Genomic DNA, 22,311 nt, shown 5'->3' on the forward strand with positions numbered 1-22,311 from the left:
CCCTTGAGTCCCCAAAGTCCGCTGTATCATCCTTATGCCTTTACATCCTCATAGCTTAACTCCCACTTATAAGTGAGAGCATACGATGTTTGGGTTTCTATTCCTTAGTTACTTCACTTAGAATATAAGTCTCCAATCTCATCCAGGTTGCTGCAAATGCCATTAATTCATTCCTCTCATAGTTTATTTGCCCCTTCAGAAAACTAAGATAGGACCACCCCTCATGCTTTTGCTTATTTCACTGATTCTTTTTTTGCTTTGTGTGCGTCATACTCTCACCCACTTCCATTATTGCAAATCCAACTTTTAGCTATCCTTAAAAGATTTACCTACTGGTCTCTTCCTACTCCAACAACCAAAAAAAAAAAAAAAAAAAAAAATTTTTTCTCCCTTTATTAATTAGGTTTTGTTCACAACCTTCTGGTACTTATCCCATTCTCTTTCATATTATTTATTACAGCGCGTCTTATTTCCCATATCAGATTTTAAGTTATCTGAAGGCAGATTGTTTTATTCCACTTCAAAATAAGGCAATATATTAATAGCTTCATGGATAAAAGCCACGGTTTTGTTTTTGTTTGTTTTTTGGTGAGACGGAGATTTACTCTTGTTGCCCAGGCTGGAGTGCAATGGCACGATCTCGGCTCTCCGCATCCTCCACCTCCCGGGTTCAAGCGATTATCCTGCCTCAGCCTCCCAAGGATTACAGGCACGTGCCACCACGCCTGGCTAATTTTGTATTTTTAGTAGAGACGGGGTTTCACCGTGTTGCCCAGGCTGATCTTGAACTCCTGATCTCAGGTGATCCGCCCGCCTCGGCCTCCCAAAGTGCTGGGATTACAGGCGTCAGCCACTGTGCCCGGCCAAAGCCATGGGTTTTTAGTTGAGTCCTAATGGGCAAAAACGCCACACAACTGGAAAAAAATACCACCTGCGTCATAAACTTGTAAGGCATCATAAGAGGATGCATATAAAGCGGCCAGGCTCCTAATTACTTGGTAATTGTTAACTATTGCTTTCACTCTGTCCCCAAAACAAAAGCCTTACATGCTGTAGGCATATTACTTGTTGGTAAAGCTGACTGCTAACAAGTACACCCATACCCAGTAATACATTAGAATTATCTGTGTCTAGAGGACTAACGTGATTAACCACGACCTAGCAGCACTTACAAAGGCCTGGATGACCAGTACAAAACAATTCCCCACTATCTAAGTCAGCACTGTCCAACATAACTTTCTGCGATGCTGGGAATGGGCTATAATCTGCACTGTCCAATAAAAAGGTCACTGAGCTCTTGAAATGTGGCTAGTACAACTGAGAAACTTATCCAGTGGTTTGTGACCACCTTATTGGACAGCTCAGCTCTTGAATCTGCCTCGACCCGTCAACACTCTTTAAACTCGCCCATGTCCTCTTTTTCACTAGCGAAATAATTCTTTTTCTAAGTAACCTTCACTGATTCAAGGCAACAGAACGTCAACTGATCCCAAGCCCTTTTTTTCTTTAGCTGTTACACACGTGTGTTCACCGTGAACCTTCACCAAGAAACAGCATCCATATAAGACCCATAGCACATGACAAAATCAGTCAAACATCAAAGGTCATGAAATCATCTACTTAAAATAACTCATCGCGCCTCGACCTCGTGAGGCACGGTCTCGAGGGTGGACGGGAACAAAAAACAAACAGGGCGACAGGCGTAGGGAAAATGCGAGGAGCACGCGGGGAGGTCTGGCGCCTCTGTCACGGCGACTCCAGGCCGAGGCCGCCCGCGCGCCCGCTCTCCCACGCCGGGCACTGTCGCTCCCGGCTCGCGCACAGGCCGGACACGACTCGCCCCGGCCCCCATCCCCAACGGCGGCAGGGCGGCACGGCGGCAGGGCGGCACGGCGGCACGGCGGCACGGCAGCACGCACCACGACAGTGCGAGAGTCGCTCCTCTCGCTGTATCGACTCCAAGCCGACCCCACCCCCGGCTCCTCGGAACCCCGCCTCGAAACAGTGCCCAAGCAGCTCACTGCTCAAGGCCCCCGTACAAAATGGCGGCGGAGCCTGAGGAACCAACCATAGAGACGCCCGCCGGCTGCGGAGAGAGCGTAGGCCTCTGAGCGCCGGCCCCGCCCCGCGCCGGCCTGGTCTTCCGGCGGGGGCGGGGAAAGGGCGCGTCTCCAAGGGCCCTTCTAGGAGAACAGCGTGCGGCTCCATGGTGCCGGGTCATCCGAGCCGGGTCACGTGGCTGGCGAAAGCCGTCGCGGAGGCGTGGGGAGGAGAAATGGGCGGGAGGCTGTGGGGATAGCGAGACACCCAGCGACGACGAGGTTGTCATGGTGCCGCGGGGCCGTGCTCGCGCATGCGCCACCTGACCCACGGGGCCGGTCGTGGAGCTGCGACCCCTGCCCTAGGTGAGAAAGGGAGAGCTCGGTCCGGGAGGAGGGGAGCAGGGATGGCGGCGGGAGAGGGATTGGGCGAGGAGCGTGGGGAAAGGAGGTGGAAGTAGGGGAAAGAGGAAGAGGAGCGAGTAGGCAAGAGGGGCAAACTGGGACTTTCGGGGGACGGAGGGCCAAATGGTGGGAGCAGGGCTTTGGTTTGCTGTGAGGGGCGTGGGAGAGGGAATCGCGGGTGAGGAGGGGGCTGCGTGTGGGGAGGAGGCTTGTGTGAGGGGCAGGTGGGCCCTGGTCTAGCCCTGGGCGCAACCGCCAGCCGGCTGGGCGGGGAGAGAGCTTGGAGTCCAGCCCGGCTGGGAGCTGAGGGCCAGGCAATGGGCAGGTGAGTGGGCGCCAGAACTAGTAACTGGGCGAGGGTCCTGGGCTTCCGGTTTGAGATCGGGGGTGGTACCCTGTTCTGGCTCCAGGGCACAGGTGTGCTGCCTTTTCCAGAGACCTGCCGTCACCCACGTTGCTGGTTGTTTCCCCTGAGTGGCCAGCTTGCCAGGCTTGGTGTCGGGGGTGGTGTTTCGGGGGAGAAGGTGGGCAGTGCCAAGTAAGGAGTTAAGTGGTTAGTGCGTGGGTTCGGGGGAGCTCTGATCCCGGCCCAGGTCACAGGCTGGAGCTAGGCTCCCTGTTATTGCTCAAGTCCTGGCAGTATGCATTGCCTGGGCGTTTGCCCTGGAAGGCTGGTGGTATGCCAGTCACAGCACAGTACTAGGGTCTGCCCAGTTTTGCCCTGCTGAGCTGGCAGGCTGGTGGATGCCTGGAGGGTGCACATGCTGCCTGGCACAGATGCAATGTGGGCTGGTGCGAATGGGTAGGTGGGCACTGTTACTGTGAACTAATTGCAGCAGGGGATCGGAGAAAGTTCTCTAAGCTCATCTCCCCTTTGAAAGGTGAAAATAGAGCCAAACTGGTCTAAAACATAGGAAATTGTATGGAATTGGGGTTCAGGATCTTTGACACGAATTTTCAGCCAAGTTGGAGAAATGGAATGAATGTGGAAGGGAAGATGAATATTAGACATTTAGGTAGACAGGGTTTTTCCACTGTTAAAATACCCAGACATTCTCCCAGAATGGTATCCCTGAATATGCAGGCCAAAAGAAAATGACTTCGGAGAAAACCTAGTAATGTATTTATAATTCTAACGGGGATTACTCAAGGTTTTCTTTCTGTGACCTTATCACTTTATTGTATTTAAGCCTCTGGTTGGGCTTTTACCTCACACTTCTGTCCAGGCACACATGTTATACACGTGACACATTTTAAAGGGAACTTGAGCTTCCAGGAATGTTGCCAAGTGTCTATAAAAGGAGAGATCTGAAAGCAGCATTTCAGATCCTTTTCTTGTAACCCTTGGATCTCCTTTTTAATCATAAGGACAAATCTTCACAAAGATTGTTTGTGGATTAGACCAATCTTTAATTTGGATGGTGGATTTGTCCCTGAGGTTTCAACTTAGAATAAGGGGTAGATCAAATATCTGTTTCCTGCAGGGGACCAGACGTGGAGGTTAGATCTTAAGGTGACCATGGTGTTTGGAAATGCAGAATCTTGACCTTCAAGCTGTTCAGGTATTTCTGTGACTGCTAAGCTACTAGAGCTGTCAGAGACTCAGCAGGTCAGAGATTTGTTGGAATTTATTCCTCTATTGAATGCCTCATGTTAATTGTTGGGGGCTGAGGTTGCAAAGATGATAAAAACAACTCGAGGTTGAGGAGACAAATAATTAGACTAATGTCAGAAGTGCAAAAAGAGTAGTAAGAGCTAAATGCTTTGGAGCACTTGCTAGGATTTTGAATTTTGTCCCCTTATATAAACTTATATATTTATTGATTCACTTTCTTTATTTCTTTTTTTTTTTTTTTTTTTTTGAGACGGAGTCTCACTCTTGTCACCCAGGCTGGAGTGCAGAGGCACAATCTCAGCTTACTACAATCTCTGCCTCCCAGGTTCAAGCTATTCTCGTGCCTCAGCCTCCTGAGAAGCTGGGATTACAGGCACACACCCGCAAGCCCAGCTAATTTTTGTATTTTTAGTAGAGACAGGGTTTCACCGTATTGGCCAGGCTGGTCTCCAACTCCTGACCTCAGGTGATCTGCCTGCCTGTGCCTCAAAGTGCTGCTGGGATTATAGACGTGAACCACCTTGCCTGGCTCTGATTCTCTCTTTTCTCTTCTTTTTTTTTTTTTTTTTTTTTTTGATGGAGTCTCACTCTTCACCCAGGCTGGAGTGCAGTGACAACATCTCGGCTCACTGCAACTCCACCTCCTAGGTTCAAGGGATTCTCCTGCCTCACCCTCCCAAGTAGCTAGGATTACGGATGTGTGCCACCACACCCGGCTAATTTTTGTATTTTTAGTAGAGACAGGGTTTCACCATGTTGGCCAGGCTGGTCTCGAACTCCTGACCTCAGGTGATCCATCTGCCTCCGCCTCCCGAAGTGCTGGGATTATAGGTGTGAGCCACCACACCCGGCCTGATTCACTTTCCGTTATGAGTTTTAGTGTGTACTATCCTCTCTGGGAAACTTTTGGACAATGTGTTACATATACATGCATAAGAGGCCCAATTAGGGTAAATTCTGACAGTTTTGGAGCCTAAATTAGCCCTTTTAATGCAGAGTAAGGTATATGCATTTGTAAAGCAGCATGAGTGATTTCCAGTCTGTGCCAGGAAGCAGAAAGAACACAGTGGGTAAGAGCTTAGTAACCCATTTTCAACTCCTAGTCAGTGTGAGCATCTAACTTTATTGTAAACTAATATCTAAGAGGAAAAAAATCAAGCAACTTCCTGAGGTTTTCAGACTTTGCCTTGCAAATTTTGGGGTTGAGAGCACCAGTAGTAAATGCCATCACTCTCTGCTTCTCTCCTGTTGAGGGCTTTATGTGGTGCTATGTGTGAGTGGGTCCCTCAGCCACTCCCAGGAGGGCAGTGCTGCTGCTCCTCTGAAAGAGTAAAGTTTGGGGAGGGATGTAGCCCTTTGTTCCACATCCCATGTGAGCCTCCCTGGCTCAGTGCTAAGGCTTTTTGCTGCTGAAGAGAACTTTACTGAAGATAGAGGCTTTCATATTTTTAATCATTTTCATATGAAAAATAGTCAATTTGCCATCCTAAAGTCGATTTTGCATTCTTTATTTTCAACTGCCACCAACTCCCCAGGATCTAAATTTAGCATCTGTTCTCTTTTTAACTTACCTCTGTGATACCTTTCCTCATCTATCATAAGGGTCATAGTTGACCCTCCCATAACAAAAGACAGGTTAACAATAGAAAAACATAACCGTTTTATTTAATCAAAGTGTTTTTTATGACACAGGAGTCTTCAGAATTGAAGCCTCCCAAACTCAGAGAAAACTGTCTATTTTTATGGTTAGGTTTGATGAAGAATGGACGGCTGTGTAGAAATATGATTGGACAAAAAGGGTATGATCTGGCTGGGTATGGTGGCTCATGCCTGTAATCCCAGCACTTTGGGAGGCTGAGGTGGGAGGATTGCTTGAGCCCAGGAGGTCGAGACCAGCTTGGGCAACATAGCAAGACCCAGTCTCTACAAAAAATTTAAAAATTATCTGGGTGTGGTGGTATGCGCCTGGAGTCCCAGCTACTCAGGAGGCTAGGGCAGGAGGATCACTTTAGCCCAGGAGGTCGAGTCTGCAGTTAGGCGTGATCGTGCCGCTGCACTCTAGCCTGAGCAACAGCGTGTGATCCGTCTATAAATAAAAAACAAAACAAAAAAAGAGTATGATCTAATAGTAATGGATGGAGGTGGGAAACCCAGCAAGGTCTGTCTGTCCAGAATTATTCTTGACCTCTGCGTAGCATTCCTTCCTCTCTGTTATAGGGCAGGACCCATTCTGGAATGAGGGTTTTATGATCTGCTGTCGGACAAGACAGGTCAGATAATTTCTTTATGGCCAGGAAGTCGAGGCTGCAGTGAGCCGTGTTTGTGGCCTTGCACTCCAGCCTGGGCGACAGAGCAAGACACAGTCTCAGAAAAAAACAAAAAGCAACAACAAAGTACTCATTATGCTAAAGTGCCATACTTGGGAGTATTGTTTTCTGAGCCTCAAAAACCGATTGTCAGTGTTTCAGTATTTTGACTCCATGATCAATTATCTCTTATCCTACAAATTCTCAATAAGCCAGAATAAATTCCTGTGTATTTTCTGTAGCTCCATTGACTACACTTTAATAATAATAGCAAGACCTTTTTCATTGTTTTGCCACAAGGATTGTAGAAGACTAAATTGGGATGCATTATCTAAAGTACCTGTAAAATAATCCATGTTTAGTAAGATAATGTGAAACTTCAAGAACCTAAGTAAGGTTCTTAATTAGTTGCAACTAACATGAGCACCGTCCTAATCTAAATCAACAGCCTGGTCGGACATGAATTAGTTTGAATGCCCATCCACAAGCCTCATCTACTTCCATTTTGGAGAAGGCTTCTATTCACTTTTGGACAGTATTATTTTAGGAAAATTATACTATGCACATTTGTTGAATTTCATACAAAAGGATCCTGATTTAATTAGAGATATAGTTTTACACTTTAGTCTACTTTTTAAGCTGGGCCGTCCATGCTGTCAAATTTCATAGCTGTCAGATAGACATTGCTCTTGCATAGTTCTCTGCAAGATGTGACAGTGCCACTGTTTATCTTTTATGCACATAGGATTAAACGTGTGACCTGTGGAAGAGTGCTTGATTTGATGTCAGTTGAATGAGGAAACCAGTCCCCTTAAATGAGTTAGATACGGGGCAAAATGATTTTTACTTGGAATTGTGTTTAAAATTCATTCTCATTCAGTCCAGTTTGTGTTCCCTTTAGTCTGCTCCCACAGTATGCAAAAGTATGAGCAAGAGGGTTGCTTATAAGCATCCTTGTCTTCTATTTAATTTTATTTTGAACTGCTTCTAGGGTAGTTAATGTTCTTCACTAGATCTTATTAGCAGGAATGTCGAGACTTGGCACTCCAGCGTATTCCAGATACAGTGGTATTTGACAGGGGGCTTGTGTTTTTCTTCACGCAGAGAACAACAGGATAGAGTCAGGAGTGCATCGTGAATTAAAACATCACAAGGCTTTGCTTGCATCTTCCCAGTTTCATTATTGTCATGTTCCCTGTTGGCCTGTTTTCCTTATCCCAGCGGTATTCCTTGTGTTCTTATCATGCTGGCCTTACAGTTGCCATTCCTTGGTGACTCAAATGGCCATGTTAAAATATCTGGAATGTTCTTATCCTCAGCCAGCAATTGGAAGGGCCGATTGGTCATATTCTTGGCACTGTTGATCTAGGTCTGGATCTGCTGTGGACTAGCTGTTTATCACTGGAGCAAATATCGGCCTCTCTCCTGGGCTTCAGTCTTACATGTGACTGCCTACCCAGGATCTCCACTTAGATGACTCACAGTAACTTCAGTCTCTACATGACCAAATCTACATGACCATGCCACCCTGCCCCACCCACCCAACTCCCTTCTGTGCACTTCTTGGGCTCCCTAGCTGAGAAAGTGGTACCACCATCTTCCTCCTACCCAGTCCCATCAGGTGGGCCTCCATGTTTTTCTTCTCCCCATCTCCACTGCCACCACCTTAATTCACCTGGACTCTCATGGTAGCAACTAAATGATCTCAATGCCACTCTTGCCTTTCTCCACTTTGGCCTCAGTTCAGCATCCAGAATGCTTTTAAAATGCAAAGCTGGTGTACACTTATAATCTCAGCACTTTGGGATGCCAAGCCAAGGCTCAGAGCCAAGCCCGTGGTGGAAGGATTGCTTGAGCCTAAGAGTTCAAGACCAGCTGAGGCAACAAAGTGAGATCCTGTCTCTACAAAAAATAAAAAAATTAGCCAGGTGTGGTGCTACATGCCTGTTGTCCCAGCTACTCCATAGGCTGAGGGGAGGATCGCTTCCATCTGGGCAGTCGAGGCTGCAGCGAGCCATGATCACGCCACTGCACTGCAGCCTGGGCGATAGAGTGAGACACTGTCTCAAAAAATAAGATAAATAAAATGCACATCTGATCATGTTACACTTCTGGTTAAAATTCTTCCATGGCTTCCCATTGCTTTTAAGTTAATATCTAAAATCCTTCCAACATGGATTCCAAGGTGTTGCCTGTCTATTCCCTGACTACTAGTCTGGCATCAGTGCATGGCATTGTACCCTTCTACACCGTGCTCTGGCCTCCCTGGCCTTTCAGTTCTTTGCTTATGCCAAGCCCCTTGCTCCCTTAGGGCTTTCACACTGCCTGGAACATGCCTTTCGCCTAACTCCTACTAATTCCCGATCCTCCAGATCCCAGCTACGGTGCACTTCCTCAGTCCCCCAGACTGTTAGCCCGTCCCATTTATAGCTCTTATCAAAATGGTCGCTAGTTGAGTGATTACTTGATTAATGACTGTCTCTCTAGATCATAAGCTACAAGAAGGAAGCGACAGATGCCTATTCTGTTCATTCTATATCCCCAGTCCTTGCACAATGCCTGATTTACAATGGCATTTGATAAATATTTTTAAATGATTGAATGTAACTTATCTGAGCCTCAGTTTCCTCCCCTGTAAAGTGAGACAGCAACTGAAGATGACATTGTGAGGCTCAAGTGAAATAACACTAATAGCAACACATATTATAAGCTCTTTATTATATATGATTTTATTTGCCCGTAAAAGTGTTTTTTAAGCCTAAAAGTAGCATGCATGTATAGGGAGTTGTTTTTGCTCTCTGTTCAATACCTCAGCCAAAGGATTTAGAGGTTAATTTGAGAAACGCTACACTGTGGGAGGTGGCAATAGGTCATGAGCCTGCAAATGTACACGAGGAAAGCAAGCCTTGTGGTGTCTCTTTTCTCCTCTCCCCTTTCCCCTCTCCCCCTCCTTCTGTCCTCTCTCTTCTCCCGTCTTCCTTTTCCCTTCTCTTCACTCCCCTCTCCCCTCTCCCCTCTGGTGAGTTCATTTTGTTACCTATTGGAAAAAGCCTAATCAAATGTGCCTTTGTTAGCAGTTTACAAAGCGTATGCTGAATGTGGTTTGTGTGCCTTGAATTTGTAATGGAATTAGAGGGCAGCCAGAGGACTTTGAATCTCCTTATGGGTGGAAACCATTCTGTTTAGTAAACTTGAAGCTTTTGTCAGTTGAAACCTCTGAGAAAATAAAGCTAAAGTGGGTGAGGCCAGTGTTCTTTGCCCATACTTTATTCACTGTTTGGATCACCTGTTTCAGCTCTCCAGGCAGTGACTTCTTATATAATTGTTTTTCACAGGGCAGTCCAGATGAAAAGAGTACCAATGAATCTGCCTCCAGCTGAATAAACCATGGAAAGGAAAAACTCATCCAGAGAGAGCCCCAGAAGACTCTCTGCCAAAGTAGGCAAAGGCACAGAGATGAAGAAAGTGGCTCGTCAGCTCGGGATGGCTGCTGCTGAGTCAGACAAGGACTCTGGCTTTTCAGGTTAAAAATATCTTATCCTTCCTCTGTTTTGTGAGTGAATGCTTTGCCTGAAAAATTTCCTCCCCAAAACTCATTTATGTGATAAGGATGGGATGCTTTCACACACAGGATAAATACTTACCTGCTTTAAAATGGTAATTCTGATGCCATATGTCAGGGTACCCATCTAAGTCACCATAGGGTTAGTTCTGAAAGAATTATTTGACATCTTTTTTCAACTTAGACTCTGAATCTTACACTTCCAACTATTGCAATTGGTCACTGGAAAAAATATTTAAATACTCAATTCTGTTGTTTTACTTCCTTTTTCACAGGAATTATTACATTGTAGGGGAAAAATTGCTACTGCATGTAGTTGCCATGTAACAAATTGGAAGACTGCCAGTTAAATAAAAGTAATACTGTATATAATTTGTAAGGTAACTTTTTCGTTGAGAAAGTAGTTTTGCTGTGTTTAGAAATGTACGCCTCCAACAACCCCTCCCCCCAGTCTGTATGCATTTTGTATTTGGACTGTGAGCCACCTGGCCCAGCTCTAAACTTGAGTATCTATTAGAGATAAGAAAATAGAACAGTTTTCCTTACAAGTTTTTCTTAAACCTTACCCAAAAGGACCAGCTGCATATACATTGAATCATTTAATTTTGTGCTGGGGCTCTTTTTTTATTTCCCGCTCTGAGGGTAGTGGCTTGAATATGGCGCTAGTGTGATTTTTGGCGTGGGGATGCAGAGGGGTGATGCTGAGGGATTCTGGTGAAGTCAACATCCTGAGAGTAGAACCCTCTCAAGGAGAAGATTTATATTATCCAGACTCACAAAGACAAACCAATCAATTTTGATTTATTAACTTATAGTGAGAAATGCAGCTGTTAGGAAAACTAGAACTCTCTTGTCTTTAGATTGGCATATTTTCTCCCTGTAGGCATGCTGCTTGAAAAGGCAAATTATAAATAGACTTGCTCAAAGAGGAACAGAGCGCCAACCAAGGGATTAGATTAAAAGGAATTAGTTGCCCTGCCCAGGGCCAGGACAGTCCAGGGAAGGGCGGGCCAACCTTCCCTTTGGATTTTTCTTCTCTCTCTCAGCATTGTTTCCTAAGCCTGCCTCATCATAAGGCTCACCTGAGGCATTTGTTAAAAATATTGATCACCAGATCTCCCTCCTGGAGACTCTTTCAAGGGTCTGGACAGGGCCTGGAATGTGGGTTCTTTTAAAATACAAGTGTTTCTGTTGTATGATCAGACAGGTTTGGGAAACATTGGAGGCCTAATGCCTCTTTTTTTCTTTTAATATCATGTTTGCTTTTTGTTTATTTTTCATTTCATGAATACGTGCTCATTGTAAAAGCTTGGACAGGTAGGAAAGCATGAAGAAGAAAATAAACATTATCCATAATCTTACCATCTATTATTTCCAGTACTGTTGACATTTTGACACTTCTAACAACTTCAACTTTGTCAGTTGTTTTAAGAATATTGTACTACTCAGACATAAGGTGGTATTAAAATAATCAAACTCATTATGCCCCAGAAAGTAGCCCCAGTGAATGCCACTGGAATGCTTCGAGCCACTCTTGGGCCAGGTACCAGTGATTTCCTCACTGCCTGAGTTAATTCCAGTTACCTTGGAGTAGGATGAAATTTGCAAAATCAAGACAATTTTTCCCATCTTAATTACCACATTTGTAGTTCAAAAAATTTCAAATCTATACAAAAGCAAATGAATACCCCATATATCTATCTTTTTGCCATATATGCTTTCTCTCTCTCTCTACACACACATACACACACACACACACTCTGAATTATTTGAAAGTAAATTGCAAACATTTGACATTTTACCCCATATAGCTTCAGTACAGATTTCCTAAAAACAAGGACATTCTTCTGTGTAGTTATAATATCATTATCATACCTAAGAAATTTAACACTGATACTTATCATTAGCTACACTCCATATTCAGATTTTCCCCATTGTCCCAATAATGTCCTTTATAGCTGTTTGTCTTTTTGTCTGTTTTGGATCCAGAATCCAACTGAAGATTGAGCATTGCATATAGTTGTCCTGTCCTTTAGTCTGGTTTAGTCTATAACCACTCCCGTATCTTTTCTTTCCTTTTTTTCTTTCTTCTTTCTTTATGACATTGACATCTTTGAATGAGTCAGGCCTGTTGCTTTGTAGAATGTCTCACACTCTGGATTTTCTGGTAGTATCCCCATTATTAGGGTCAGGATTGGCATCTTGACCAGAATACTATGTTGTTGATGTTGTATCCTTCCCATTGCAACACATTTGGAGACTCATAAGTTGGTCTTACTCTTGGTGATGCTCTGGTTGGTTGATCACTTGGCTAAGATAGTGTGTACAGATTTCTTTACCGTTAAAGTACCCTTTTCTTTTTGTAATTAATAAGTAATTTATGGGATAATACTTCATAATTGTGTGACTATCCTATTCCCCAACAAACTCTTTACCACAGTTAGCATCCATTGATGATCTTTGCCTGAATCAGTACATTGGTGGTTTAAAAGTGGTGATCTTGGCCGGGCGTGGTGCCTCACACCTGTAATTTCAGCACTTTGGGAGGCCGAGGCAGGTGGATTACCTGAGGTCAGGAGTTCGAGACCAGCCTGACCAACATGGAGAAACCCTGTCTTTACTAAAAATACAAAATTAGCCGGGCGTGATGGTGCATACCTGTAATCCCAGCTGCTCGGGAGGCTGAGGCAGGAGAATCGCTTGAACCCGGGAGGCAGAGGTTGTGGTGAGCCGAGATCATGCCATTGCACTCCAGCCTGGGCAACAAGAGCGAAACTCTGTCTCAAAAAAAAGGGGTGATCTTATAATTTTACCATTCTTTGTACGTCATTAGCTGACATTTTTCTGTAAAAAGTGCTTTCTCTCCTCCCTCTTGAGTATCACTAATGTAGTCATGGAATTCTTTTGTAATTCAGTTTGTCAATCCATTAAAGTCATCATTTCTGATACTCAAATTGTCTCAAATTTGACCAGCGGGAGTCCTCTCAAGATAGCTCTTGTGTCTCTTTGACATGTCTCTGTTAGTGTTTGAGCACTTCTTTGCTTTCTGGGACAACAAGCTGTCCAGGCTTATCTCGTATCTTCCCTGTCAAAGTCTTGGAATCAGCTGTTTCTCCAAGGAGCCCTCATTTCCTTTATGTGCAGAATGGCATTTAGAAACCAAGATCTGGGCACTCAGTATGTACATTGCTTCTGGTCTCATTTGTTTTCAGCCTAATGGTTCTTAACTAGAGGTGTACATTTGGATGACTTGTGTTTTGTGAAATACACCTACCATGGAACCATGTAAATCCTTTCAGTAGATCAAGGGAAGGATCCCAACATTTATAGTTTTTTAAAAGTGTCGCTGGAGATTCTAAATCATATTTCCATTGATGTATATCCTTCTAGTCATACAGTCTTCCTTAAGCTGGAGAAAATGCAATTGTTTTGAGGTTTACAGATTGGTTTTGTTTTTTTAATTGTAATTACATCTTGTGGTACCCAGAGCCTCTGAAGGTCTTAATCCTACCTTGGGCCATACTCGTCTCCTTTCTCAACAACAGATTCTTGAAAGTAATAAACTAACTTTGAAGCCTTGAACTCATTTCTCCTGTAGACTAATGATGATGACTTTCATGTGAGCCCTAATTGAGGCAGGTTTTTATCTGTAAGAGAGTTAGAAAGGAAGTCAAACTTGTCCTAGGGCAATAATTCTTAATCTTTGGTGGAGGAGGGATTAATAGATCCCATTGAAAAGCCAATGAAAGCTAAAAGCCTCCTTCTCAATAAAATTCACAAAAACACATCACAAGTGTTGCATTCAATTTCAAGAGGTCAGCTCCTTAGGAGCCTAGTTAAGAGCCCCTAGTCTAGAGCCTAAGTGAGTTGACCATTCTTCTGCCCACCAGATGGGAGCTCGGAATGTCTGAGCTCCGCAGAGCAGATGGAGTCCGAGGACATGCTGAGCGCCTTAGGCTGGAGCAGAGAAGACAGGCCGAGGCAGAACTCCAAAACTGCAAAGAATGCCTTCCCTACCCTGTCTCCCATGGTCGTCATGAAGAATGTGCTGGTCAAACAGGTGAGGAGGACTAATATCACCTAAAGTCTTTGCAGATAAAAATCTCTGAGCTTCCGTGTATAAAGGAAGAGATTTATATTCTCTGCCAAGGAGAGATTTTAGAAACAGACCACTAGAACCACACCAATGTGTACTTTCTGTCCTGGGGAGCGGATGTTATCTTTCAAGTGTGACACTGTTTTAAAAAGGAATATAAGAATCATGACGTGCTTTCTCATTTTTGAGACAGGTTGTTTTATTTCTGTATTCATAGTTTGTCCAAAGAGACCCTGAAATGTATATAAAGGAACCAAGCAGAAATGGCATCACTTCAGTGGTGCATTCTAACATATGGCAGAGTTTAGGGTAGAAACAAAAGATGCTCTTTTTAATATGAATTGCCCTGGGAACTTAGGAATGTAGAATGCATTTATTTCAGAAGTAGAGGCAATTTCCCTGTTTCTTATGTCATATACTGAGCATTTTCTTAGTAGTCAGCCAGAGCCTGTCATTAGTGACGAAGCTGCTCCTGGTTCAAGTATGGGAATACCAGCAGAATCCACACAGCGTTGTGGAGTGGAAACACATCCTGTTTGGGGCTTTATTACCTAACTATGTATATTATATGATTATCGTTTAGATATGAAAGAAAAGATTTAGATGAAAATCTAAGTTAAGCTCTAGTGTTTGAAACTGAGAACTTGAGCATATGAACTTGGTTAAGTTAGAATAGAGAAGTCTGAGAATAGAAAAGATTGATTTCAGCCAAAGAAATTTAATCTTACCATACTTTCCTCTGAAAATATATCAGTTCTCATATGGTTCCATTGATGAGGCTACTTGAAGATAGTGAAATTTTAAATCTGGCTTGAGTAGTTGACTTTTCCCCCCTTAGGGTAAAAGGTTAGAACATGGCTTTAACCTGACAGGAAATCTTAATGTCTTAGCTATTACCTAGTTGTATATGAGGAACACAAACTGATTTTCAACAAGGCAGCCTGGTGAGTTCTGAAAAGGAATTTGAAGATTTTTGCTTGGTAAATCACATCTCAGCTGGAAGCATGGCTCTCCTTATTGAAAGGAAAAGAAAGAATAGGGACAGGAAATGGAGCCCACGTGAGATTGCTCCAGCCCCACCAGTGCTGCCAGTGCTTCTCCTGGGCTTCCTTTCTCCCAGTTCTTTTTCTCCCTGCCTTACTCTCTGGCTTCCTTGTCCCTTTCTTGTGTGTCTGTGTTTATATCCCTTCTTTGTTGTAGGCTAGGCTGGCAGCTCCAGAAGGCTGAGAACAGCCCACACACACAGTTACGGAGTGAGTAGGCTTTTCCAGCAGAGCCACATTCTTCAGGACAAAGACCCGCCAGAAAAGCTGCTGGGCCTGATCAGGAGCTAAGAGACTTGGGGACAGGCTGACCTAAGGGAGTAGTCTAGGAGTTTTGTTTCATTTTTTAAAAACATACTAGAATCCAGCGTATTCTAAAATTAAAATAATGATACACATTTAAAACCCTCTGCATGTTGTGTAATGTCTTGATTATGGCTGCTTGGTTTTAGATATTTTTCTTTTGAGAGTCTGATTCCACCTCTGTCATTAGACAGTGTGATCTTGTACATAATTAACCACAATGGATATCAGTTTCTTCATCTTTAATATGAAGGGTTTATGTGAAATGATTCTGAGATCCTGTCCAAGTCTAAAATTTTGTTCTGTATTCCCTCAGGTGATTTCGACATGAGTAATACAATTTGTAAAATCTAATAATTAGAACAAGTCAGCTTAGTATCTGTTAGGACAGTGGGCATAACAGTAGCAACAGTCCAGTAAATCATGGGAAAGCAATGCATTAGATATTTTCCAGATCCATTTGCCTTGTAGGTCATCCCTAGAGAGGGCATGAAGTTTTGCTTCTGACTGAGCTGGAACAGGCCGATCTCTACTTCAAAAGACCTCTTGATTTTGGATCTCCTATGACAAGGAAATACGGTTTCTGGCCCTAGCATTGCTTGCCTTAGTATATCCCAGAGTATATTTGAACATCAAGAGGACTCCAGATCGTTCCAGCCTTTGCACGGGAAATGAACTGGCCTAAAGTTCCTAACCTTGCATCCGAGAAGCTGAAATGTGTGCAAAATGGTGTGCGCATGTGCATGTATGGGAAGACAGTTTGTAATGTTCTTCAGATAAATCAAATGACCCCACCTGACCCCACTGCGGATGTGAACCTCTGTCAGGCTTGCCCTCTGCCTGGCTTTATCTATACTCAGATTTGGGGACGAGGTTGGAACTGGATTGGCTTTCAAACATTGGAGACAAGTAGCCATGTCCTTCTTTATTAGATTTCGCCTGAATCAATACTTTAATTAAAAAATAATATATAATTGAGGAGTAATAAAACAAAGGCAGTATAGGAGAATGGCTCAGATGGGTTTTAGAGTCAGACAGAGGATGGAATCCTAACTGCATCACTTAGTAACTTGATGACTTAAAACAAGTTTTTTCAACTTTCTAAGCCTCAGTTTCCTGTTTATGAAGGGAAATGGTAACTGCCTCATGAGGTTGTTAAATAGATTAAGTAACTCATGTAAAACATTACACACAGTGGTAGCCTATAGTCAGCACCAATACATGGTAGCTGTTATTATTTTGAATGGTTTTATGACTGTTGGATGTCACTGCCTTAAAAACAGGAACCCATAGACTCCTGACAATATGGGTTTTTTTTTTCCTTTCTGTTTTTTGTTGTTGTTGTTGTTTTTGAAACCAAGTCTTGCTCTGTCGCTCAGGCTGGAGTGCAGTGGCGCAATCTCGGCTTACTGCAACCTCCACCTCCCAGGTTCAAGCGATTCTCCTGCCTCAGCCTCCCAAGTAGCTGGGACTACAGGCGCACACCACCAAGCCCAGCTAATTTTTTGTATTTTTTAGTAGAGACAGGGTTTCACACGTTGGCCAGGCTGGTCTCAAACTCCTGACCTCAGGTGATCCGCCTCCCTCAGCCTCCCAAAATACTGGGATTACAGGCATGAGCCACCACATCTGGCCCAATATGTTACTTTTTAATCAAAAGTTATTCTCAGGTAAAAGAGTTTCCAGGTGTAACTAAATGAAGATACACTTTGGTGTAAAGTCACATTTTAACTTATGCCAGGAAATCCATATTTTTATTGTTTCAGTTGTGACCTTAGCTATGTCATTACTTTACCTACCCATTTATTTTTCTGAGTGATAGCACTTGAATAAAAATAGGTATTTCCTCCAATTTTCCCTTAGAAAAAGTTAAAAAAGTATTTGTGATATCAGACACAAATAGATGTTCAAACCACTATGTGAGAGAAGCACTGTCCTTGAAATTGTTCTAAGCATTTGAGTATCCACTTGCCCCTTTGACAGAAGCTTCACTCCTCTATCCTTTCAGCAGTAATGAGTAGTGTGCTGCTCTCCTCCTTTGTCTTCAGGGCAGCAGCTCATCCCAGCTCCAGTCGTGGACTGTCCAGCCCTCCTTTGAAGTGATCTCAGCACAGCCACAGCTCTTATTCCTTCATCCACCTGTACCATCTCCTGTCAGTCCATGTCACACTGGCGAGAAAAAGTCTGACTCCAGGAACTACTTGCCCATTCTGAATTCTTACACCAAAATAGCCCCACATCCAGGCAAAAGGGGCCTTTCCGTTGGCCCAGAAGAAAAAGGAACAAGTGGAGTGCAGAAGAAAATCTGTACTGAGAGACTTGGGCCTAGCTTGTCTTCCAGTGAGCCAACCAAGGCTGGTGCTGTTCCGTCCAGTCCCTCGACGCCAGCACCACCCAGCGCCAAACTTGCCGAGGACTCAGCTCTGCAGGGTGTGCCCTCTCTGGTGGCAGGTGGAAGTCCACAGACTCTTCAGCCGGTATCCAGCAGTCACGTGGCTAAAGCTCCCAGTCTGACCTTCGCTTCCCCCGCCAGTCCTGTCTGCGCATCAGACAGCACTCTCCATGGGTTAGAGAGCAACTCTCCCCTTTCACCACTGTCCGCTAATTATAGCTCACCTTTATGGGCTGCAGAGCACCTCTGCCGCAGCCCAGATATCTTTTCAGAGCAGCGGCAGAGCAAACATAGGCGCTTTCAGAATACCCTAGTAGTCCTACATAAATCTGGTTTGCTGGAGATCACTTTGAAAACCAAGGAGTTGATTCGTCAGAATCAGGCAACTCAGGTAGAACTAGACCAGCTAAAGGAGCAAACCCAGCTGTTTATAGAAGCCACCAAGAGCAGGGCCCCTCAGGCTTGGGCCAAGCTGCAGGCATCTTTAACACCTGGGTCCAGTAATACAGGCAGTGACCTAGAAGCATTCTCTGATCACCCAGACATATAGCACAGAGGCATATTTTCCTGTTACTTGAGTGGTTCTTTTAGCTCATTTGCTGTTACCTACTCCTGTTTCCCAAAGCTTATGTAAGAGCTTTTCCTTCTAAACTTAAACTGTGTCGTGGTTCACTTAGGAAGCCACGTGCCAATACCTGGCTGCTGTCTTAACTTGTGGTCTGGGCACAGGATACATATGTCCCCGTCCCACTGAGGACCTCAGTTTGGGGGTGCCCTTGAGCCCCTTTTCCTTAGCTTGCAGGTGCTTCAATGGATCATGGGGCAAAGCAGGAGATGATTGTGTGGGGCTCTTCCTGCTGTCATCTCCCATCATCCCACTCTCTCACCAGGATCAAGGGTACAGTAACATGAATGAGCATACAGAGCAACGCCTGTTGAGCCAGGGAGTAGGTGACACAAGGAAACCTTCATGGATCTTCCCTTGCCTGTCTTAGTCACAGAGAGAAATAAGAGGAGGTTGTTTGCATTCCACAAGGCATCGTGCTAGTTGGGCGAGACCTAAAATTCCCTGGGCACAGGTTGCACCTGGGTGTGAGCACTTAATCACTCAACGCTTTGTTTTCTTAAACTTGAAAGTCAAGGGAAAGAGTAGTACCATCTGACTCCTACACTTTCATTACAAGTCAGATTTTTCTTAAACTAGCAGGCAAAAACAGTACTTCCAAATTTTAAGGTATGGAATGGATGCAGTACATCTGGAATTGTAGTCGATGAATTGCTTTTTTGACTTAGAAGCTGAAGAAAATAGACATGGCTGGCATATGTCGGCTCATGGTCAGGAGCTGGACGATTCTGGTAACTTAGGCTTTTTTTCTCTCTTCTTTTGAAACAGTGTAACCTGTTTTATGTCTAAAAATCTTAAGGATAGTTTCAGTGGTTCCTGGGATGTAGTATAAGTTAACTCTGCTGCCATCTTGTTTTTTTTTCCTTTATTTTGATAAGTGATTATTATGCTTGATAAACTCTGAATTAAATGCAGTTGTCTTGAGGGTATGATAAGTCCACAAAAAATTGGAAAGCATCTTACCCATTTTCTTTTCACATCCCAAATTTTCATTTGTTCCATGTCATAGTGATGGGAAGCAGTTACAGAGCAGCGTCTTCTGTGTTTCCTTCATGTGTTAGATACTGGCAACAAAGCCAGAGGTGTAATGTTGGTTATATGAAGTTCGTCTCGAAATGGAGACCATGACCAGAGTTTCCAGATGATACACGTTCTTTTCAGCTTCATTAAATAGGCAACTATGTTTTTAAGTAGTAAAGTTTCAAAATATTCTCTCAATTTAAAATTTCATCCTCTTGAAAATCTTTGTTCTTTACAAAATTATCTTAATAAGAAGTTCTATATGATCAGCTTCATCTTTTTTTTTTTGAGATGGAGTTTCGCTCTTGTTGCCCAGGCTGGAGTACAGTGGTGGGATCTCGGCTCACTGCAACCTCTGCCTCCCGGGTTCAAGTGATTCTCCTGCCACAGCCTCCCAAGTAGCTGGGATTACAGGTGCCTGCCACCATGCCCAGCTAATTTTTGTATTTTTAGTAGAAACGGGGTTTCACCATGTTGGCCAGGCTGGTCTCGAACTCCTGACCTCAGTTGATCCACCTGCCTCAGCCTCCCAAAGTGCTGGGCTTACAGGCCTGAGCCACCACGCTCAGCCCAGCTTCACCCTTTCTGCAAAGAAAAGTTTTACCAAGACCAGAAGTTAAATATGACATTTCCTAGGTAGTTGTAACTCTAACATAGTTTAAAAAGTATGTGGCTTCAGATTGTCTATACTTTGTTCACAAACGTGTGATTTAGATATGACTGATTTAGAAGTGAACAACTTGGTAACATCCCTAGACTCCACTCATCAATGCAGAATTATTACCTGCTCTCTGCTTTCTGAAAGAATTTCAAAAATCAGAGCAAATGTGTCTTTAGGCAGATTCAGCTCCTTTTAATATTTTTCTCTTGGCCCACTCTCTTTGCCTCCCCTGAATCTGTGTGGTACTATAGCAGCTCTACTCTGTGCACCATGCTAGGAAGCTTCCTTTTTGGCAGAATATGTTTGGCAGCAAAGCTATAGAGACAGGTGCATTCAGAACAGCCTGGGCACCAGTCATGAGTCTTACTGTGTCAAAAATCTGAAAACACTTGCTGAGAACCAAATTTATTCCATTGGAAAAACCCTCTGTAGAGCTATAAACCTCTTGGACTCTTCTTCCTAGATTAAGGCTTGCATTTCCCTCCCTGTTTCAGTAAAAGATGATGAAAGCTGCTATCAATCCTCACTGCTGAGTGGCAGGGAGAAGCAGCACCACTCTCAGCTCTTTTCTAATCTTGTAACTTAGTGCTAGAAGTCTCTCCAGGCTATTACCATGGGTATTTGTTCTCTGTTGGAGCTGTAAGCAGATGAACCCAAGTAGAGAAGATAGATCTTGGAAGGAGAGATCCATTGAGACCAGAAGCCAGATCAGCAAATGGAGGAACCTCGGAGGTGACCAGAAAGATCTCCATCGGTTGCCCAAGGCTGTAAGTAGTGATGGTTTTAGCGATGCATAACGTACTTGGCTATGAAGTACTGTGGCAGAGCTGCTGTTTTCTGAAGGTGAGAAGCCATTTTTAGCTCAGAGCAACCCTTAAGAGAACTTTTGGCAGATTTTGTTGGCATTATTGAAATATATATAGAAAAGTTGCTGATTGCAATGGTTATGGGAATGGAATTTAATGACATTTGTAATTTATTACACTCATTGGTTTTTATTGATTATAGTATTGTCTGACTTTTTATTTTCTACTATGGTTCCTTTAGCAGAAAAGTAACTTTTGTGCATATATTGAAGTGGTTTTTCAGCTATGAATTCTTTAGGGTAGAAATTTATTTAGCAAATGTGAATTCTTTTGAGAAAGTATGAAGTTTTGCAGAAATTGACTGTGAAATGTCAGAGAAAAATAAAAGTCACTGACTTGAAACCTATTTGGCCTTTTTGCTTTATAACTGCTTAAAAATACTGAGTGAACCTGGAGTAAATATTTGAACTGATTTAAATGTTAAACATAGGTACTCATGTTATTTGGGAATATTGGGATTAGACAGTGAACATGTGGAAATTCATTGCTCAGGTTTTCACTGGTGTGAACTTGAAATACGAGCAGCCTTATGGCAAATGAGTAGTCCCCTGTTTTCTGGAGCCTTGGAGGTTTATACTGGGCAGGTTGGGAGGAGTGAGAGGTGAAGATAGTCCAGTGATTTCTTCCATCTGATTGACACTTTTACAAATAGAACTTTTAAGTGACAAAGCTACTACAATTGTATACCGGGATAAACTAAAGTCACAGTAAGTGAAGTTCTTTCTGCAGCACAGTGGTCCTTAGCAAGCACACCTCCATGCCTTCCCCCGTGCCTCCTCAAGCCTTGCTCCCTGTCATGGTTCACCTAGAGGATCTCAACAGGGAGACATGTGGAGTCCTCCCTGTTTCCCAGGCCAGTCAGGAGCCCCTTTCTGGGATCTTTAAAACACTGGGGAAATGAAAAGCTGACCTCACTAAAAGGCCTGGAGGGTTGTCATAGTCGAATTCTTCTAGTATTATTTCTGTCCTATACAATTGTCTAAGTGGCTTTTTAAAATGTAGCTGTAAGGCCACTAGTAAGAAACAAAAAATGGGTAAAGATGGCTAGAGAAGGTCCCTTCTGAAATAAAGAGAACCATCCTTCCTTAAGAAGTGGAATCCGGAGAAGGGAGGGAGCACAAAAATTTGAGCCTGAGAGGCTCAAGAGAACCCAGTTATTTGCGTTTGCAGCTCCTCACCCCTTGGCGTGATTCCTGTATGTGGAAACACTTGCCCCTTAGGACGGCCTGTTTACAAACATGTTTCATCCACATTTTTTTATGGCATCCCTGCAGATTGTAGCCTGGTGTGATGGGGTCTAAAGACCTACATTCACATGTCATATCTACTACTCATTGACTCAGTGACTGTGGATAAGTCACTTAACCTCTCTCTAGAT

At 43.7% G+C, this 22,311-nt stretch overlaps 1 protein-coding gene across 2 annotated transcripts; it reads left to right on the forward strand.

The window, feature by feature from the left end:
- The first annotated feature begins 253 nt into the window (after positions 1-253).
- On the forward strand, positions 254-21,279 carry CIPC (CLOCK interacting pacemaker). Of its 2 annotated transcripts, none has more exons than XM_054448095.2 (4): positions 254-2,405; positions 9,701-9,888; positions 13,818-13,987; positions 17,418-21,279. In XM_054448095.2, exons 2-4 carry the CDS (start codon positions 9,753-9,755, stop codon positions 18,309-18,311), a joined length of 1,200 nt encoding a protein of 399 aa, XP_054304070.2. In that variant the 5' UTR covers positions 254-2,405; positions 9,701-9,752; the 3' UTR covers positions 18,312-21,279. The 2 variants fall into 2 exon arrangements, with proteins under 2 accessions (XP_054304070.2, XP_054304073.2); XM_054448098.2 differs by lacking the exon at positions 254-2,405 and adding an exon at positions 2,408-2,769.
- Positions 21,280-22,311: the final 1,032 nt, after the last annotated feature.

The sequence above is a fragment of the Pongo pygmaeus genome, chromosome 15 (genome assembly GCF_028885625.2).
Source record: "Pongo pygmaeus isolate AG05252 chromosome 15, NHGRI_mPonPyg2-v2.0_pri, whole genome shotgun sequence".
Taxonomy (NCBI): Eukaryota; Metazoa; Chordata; class Mammalia; order Primates; family Hominidae; genus Pongo; species Pongo pygmaeus.

Coding starts and splice junctions, on each gene's coding strand:
- CIPC (XM_054448095.2), top strand. CDS start 9,753: ATGGAAAGGAAAAACTCATCCAGAGAGAGCCCCAGAAGACTCTCTGCC. Junction 9,889..13,817: donor CAAGGACTCTGGCTTTTCAG/GTTAAAAATATC, acceptor TCTGCCCACCAG/ATGGGAGCTCGGAATGTCTG. Junction 13,988..17,417: donor AGAATGTGCTGGTCAAACAG/GTGAGGAGGACT, acceptor CTTTGTCTTCAG/GGCAGCAGCTCATCCCAGCT.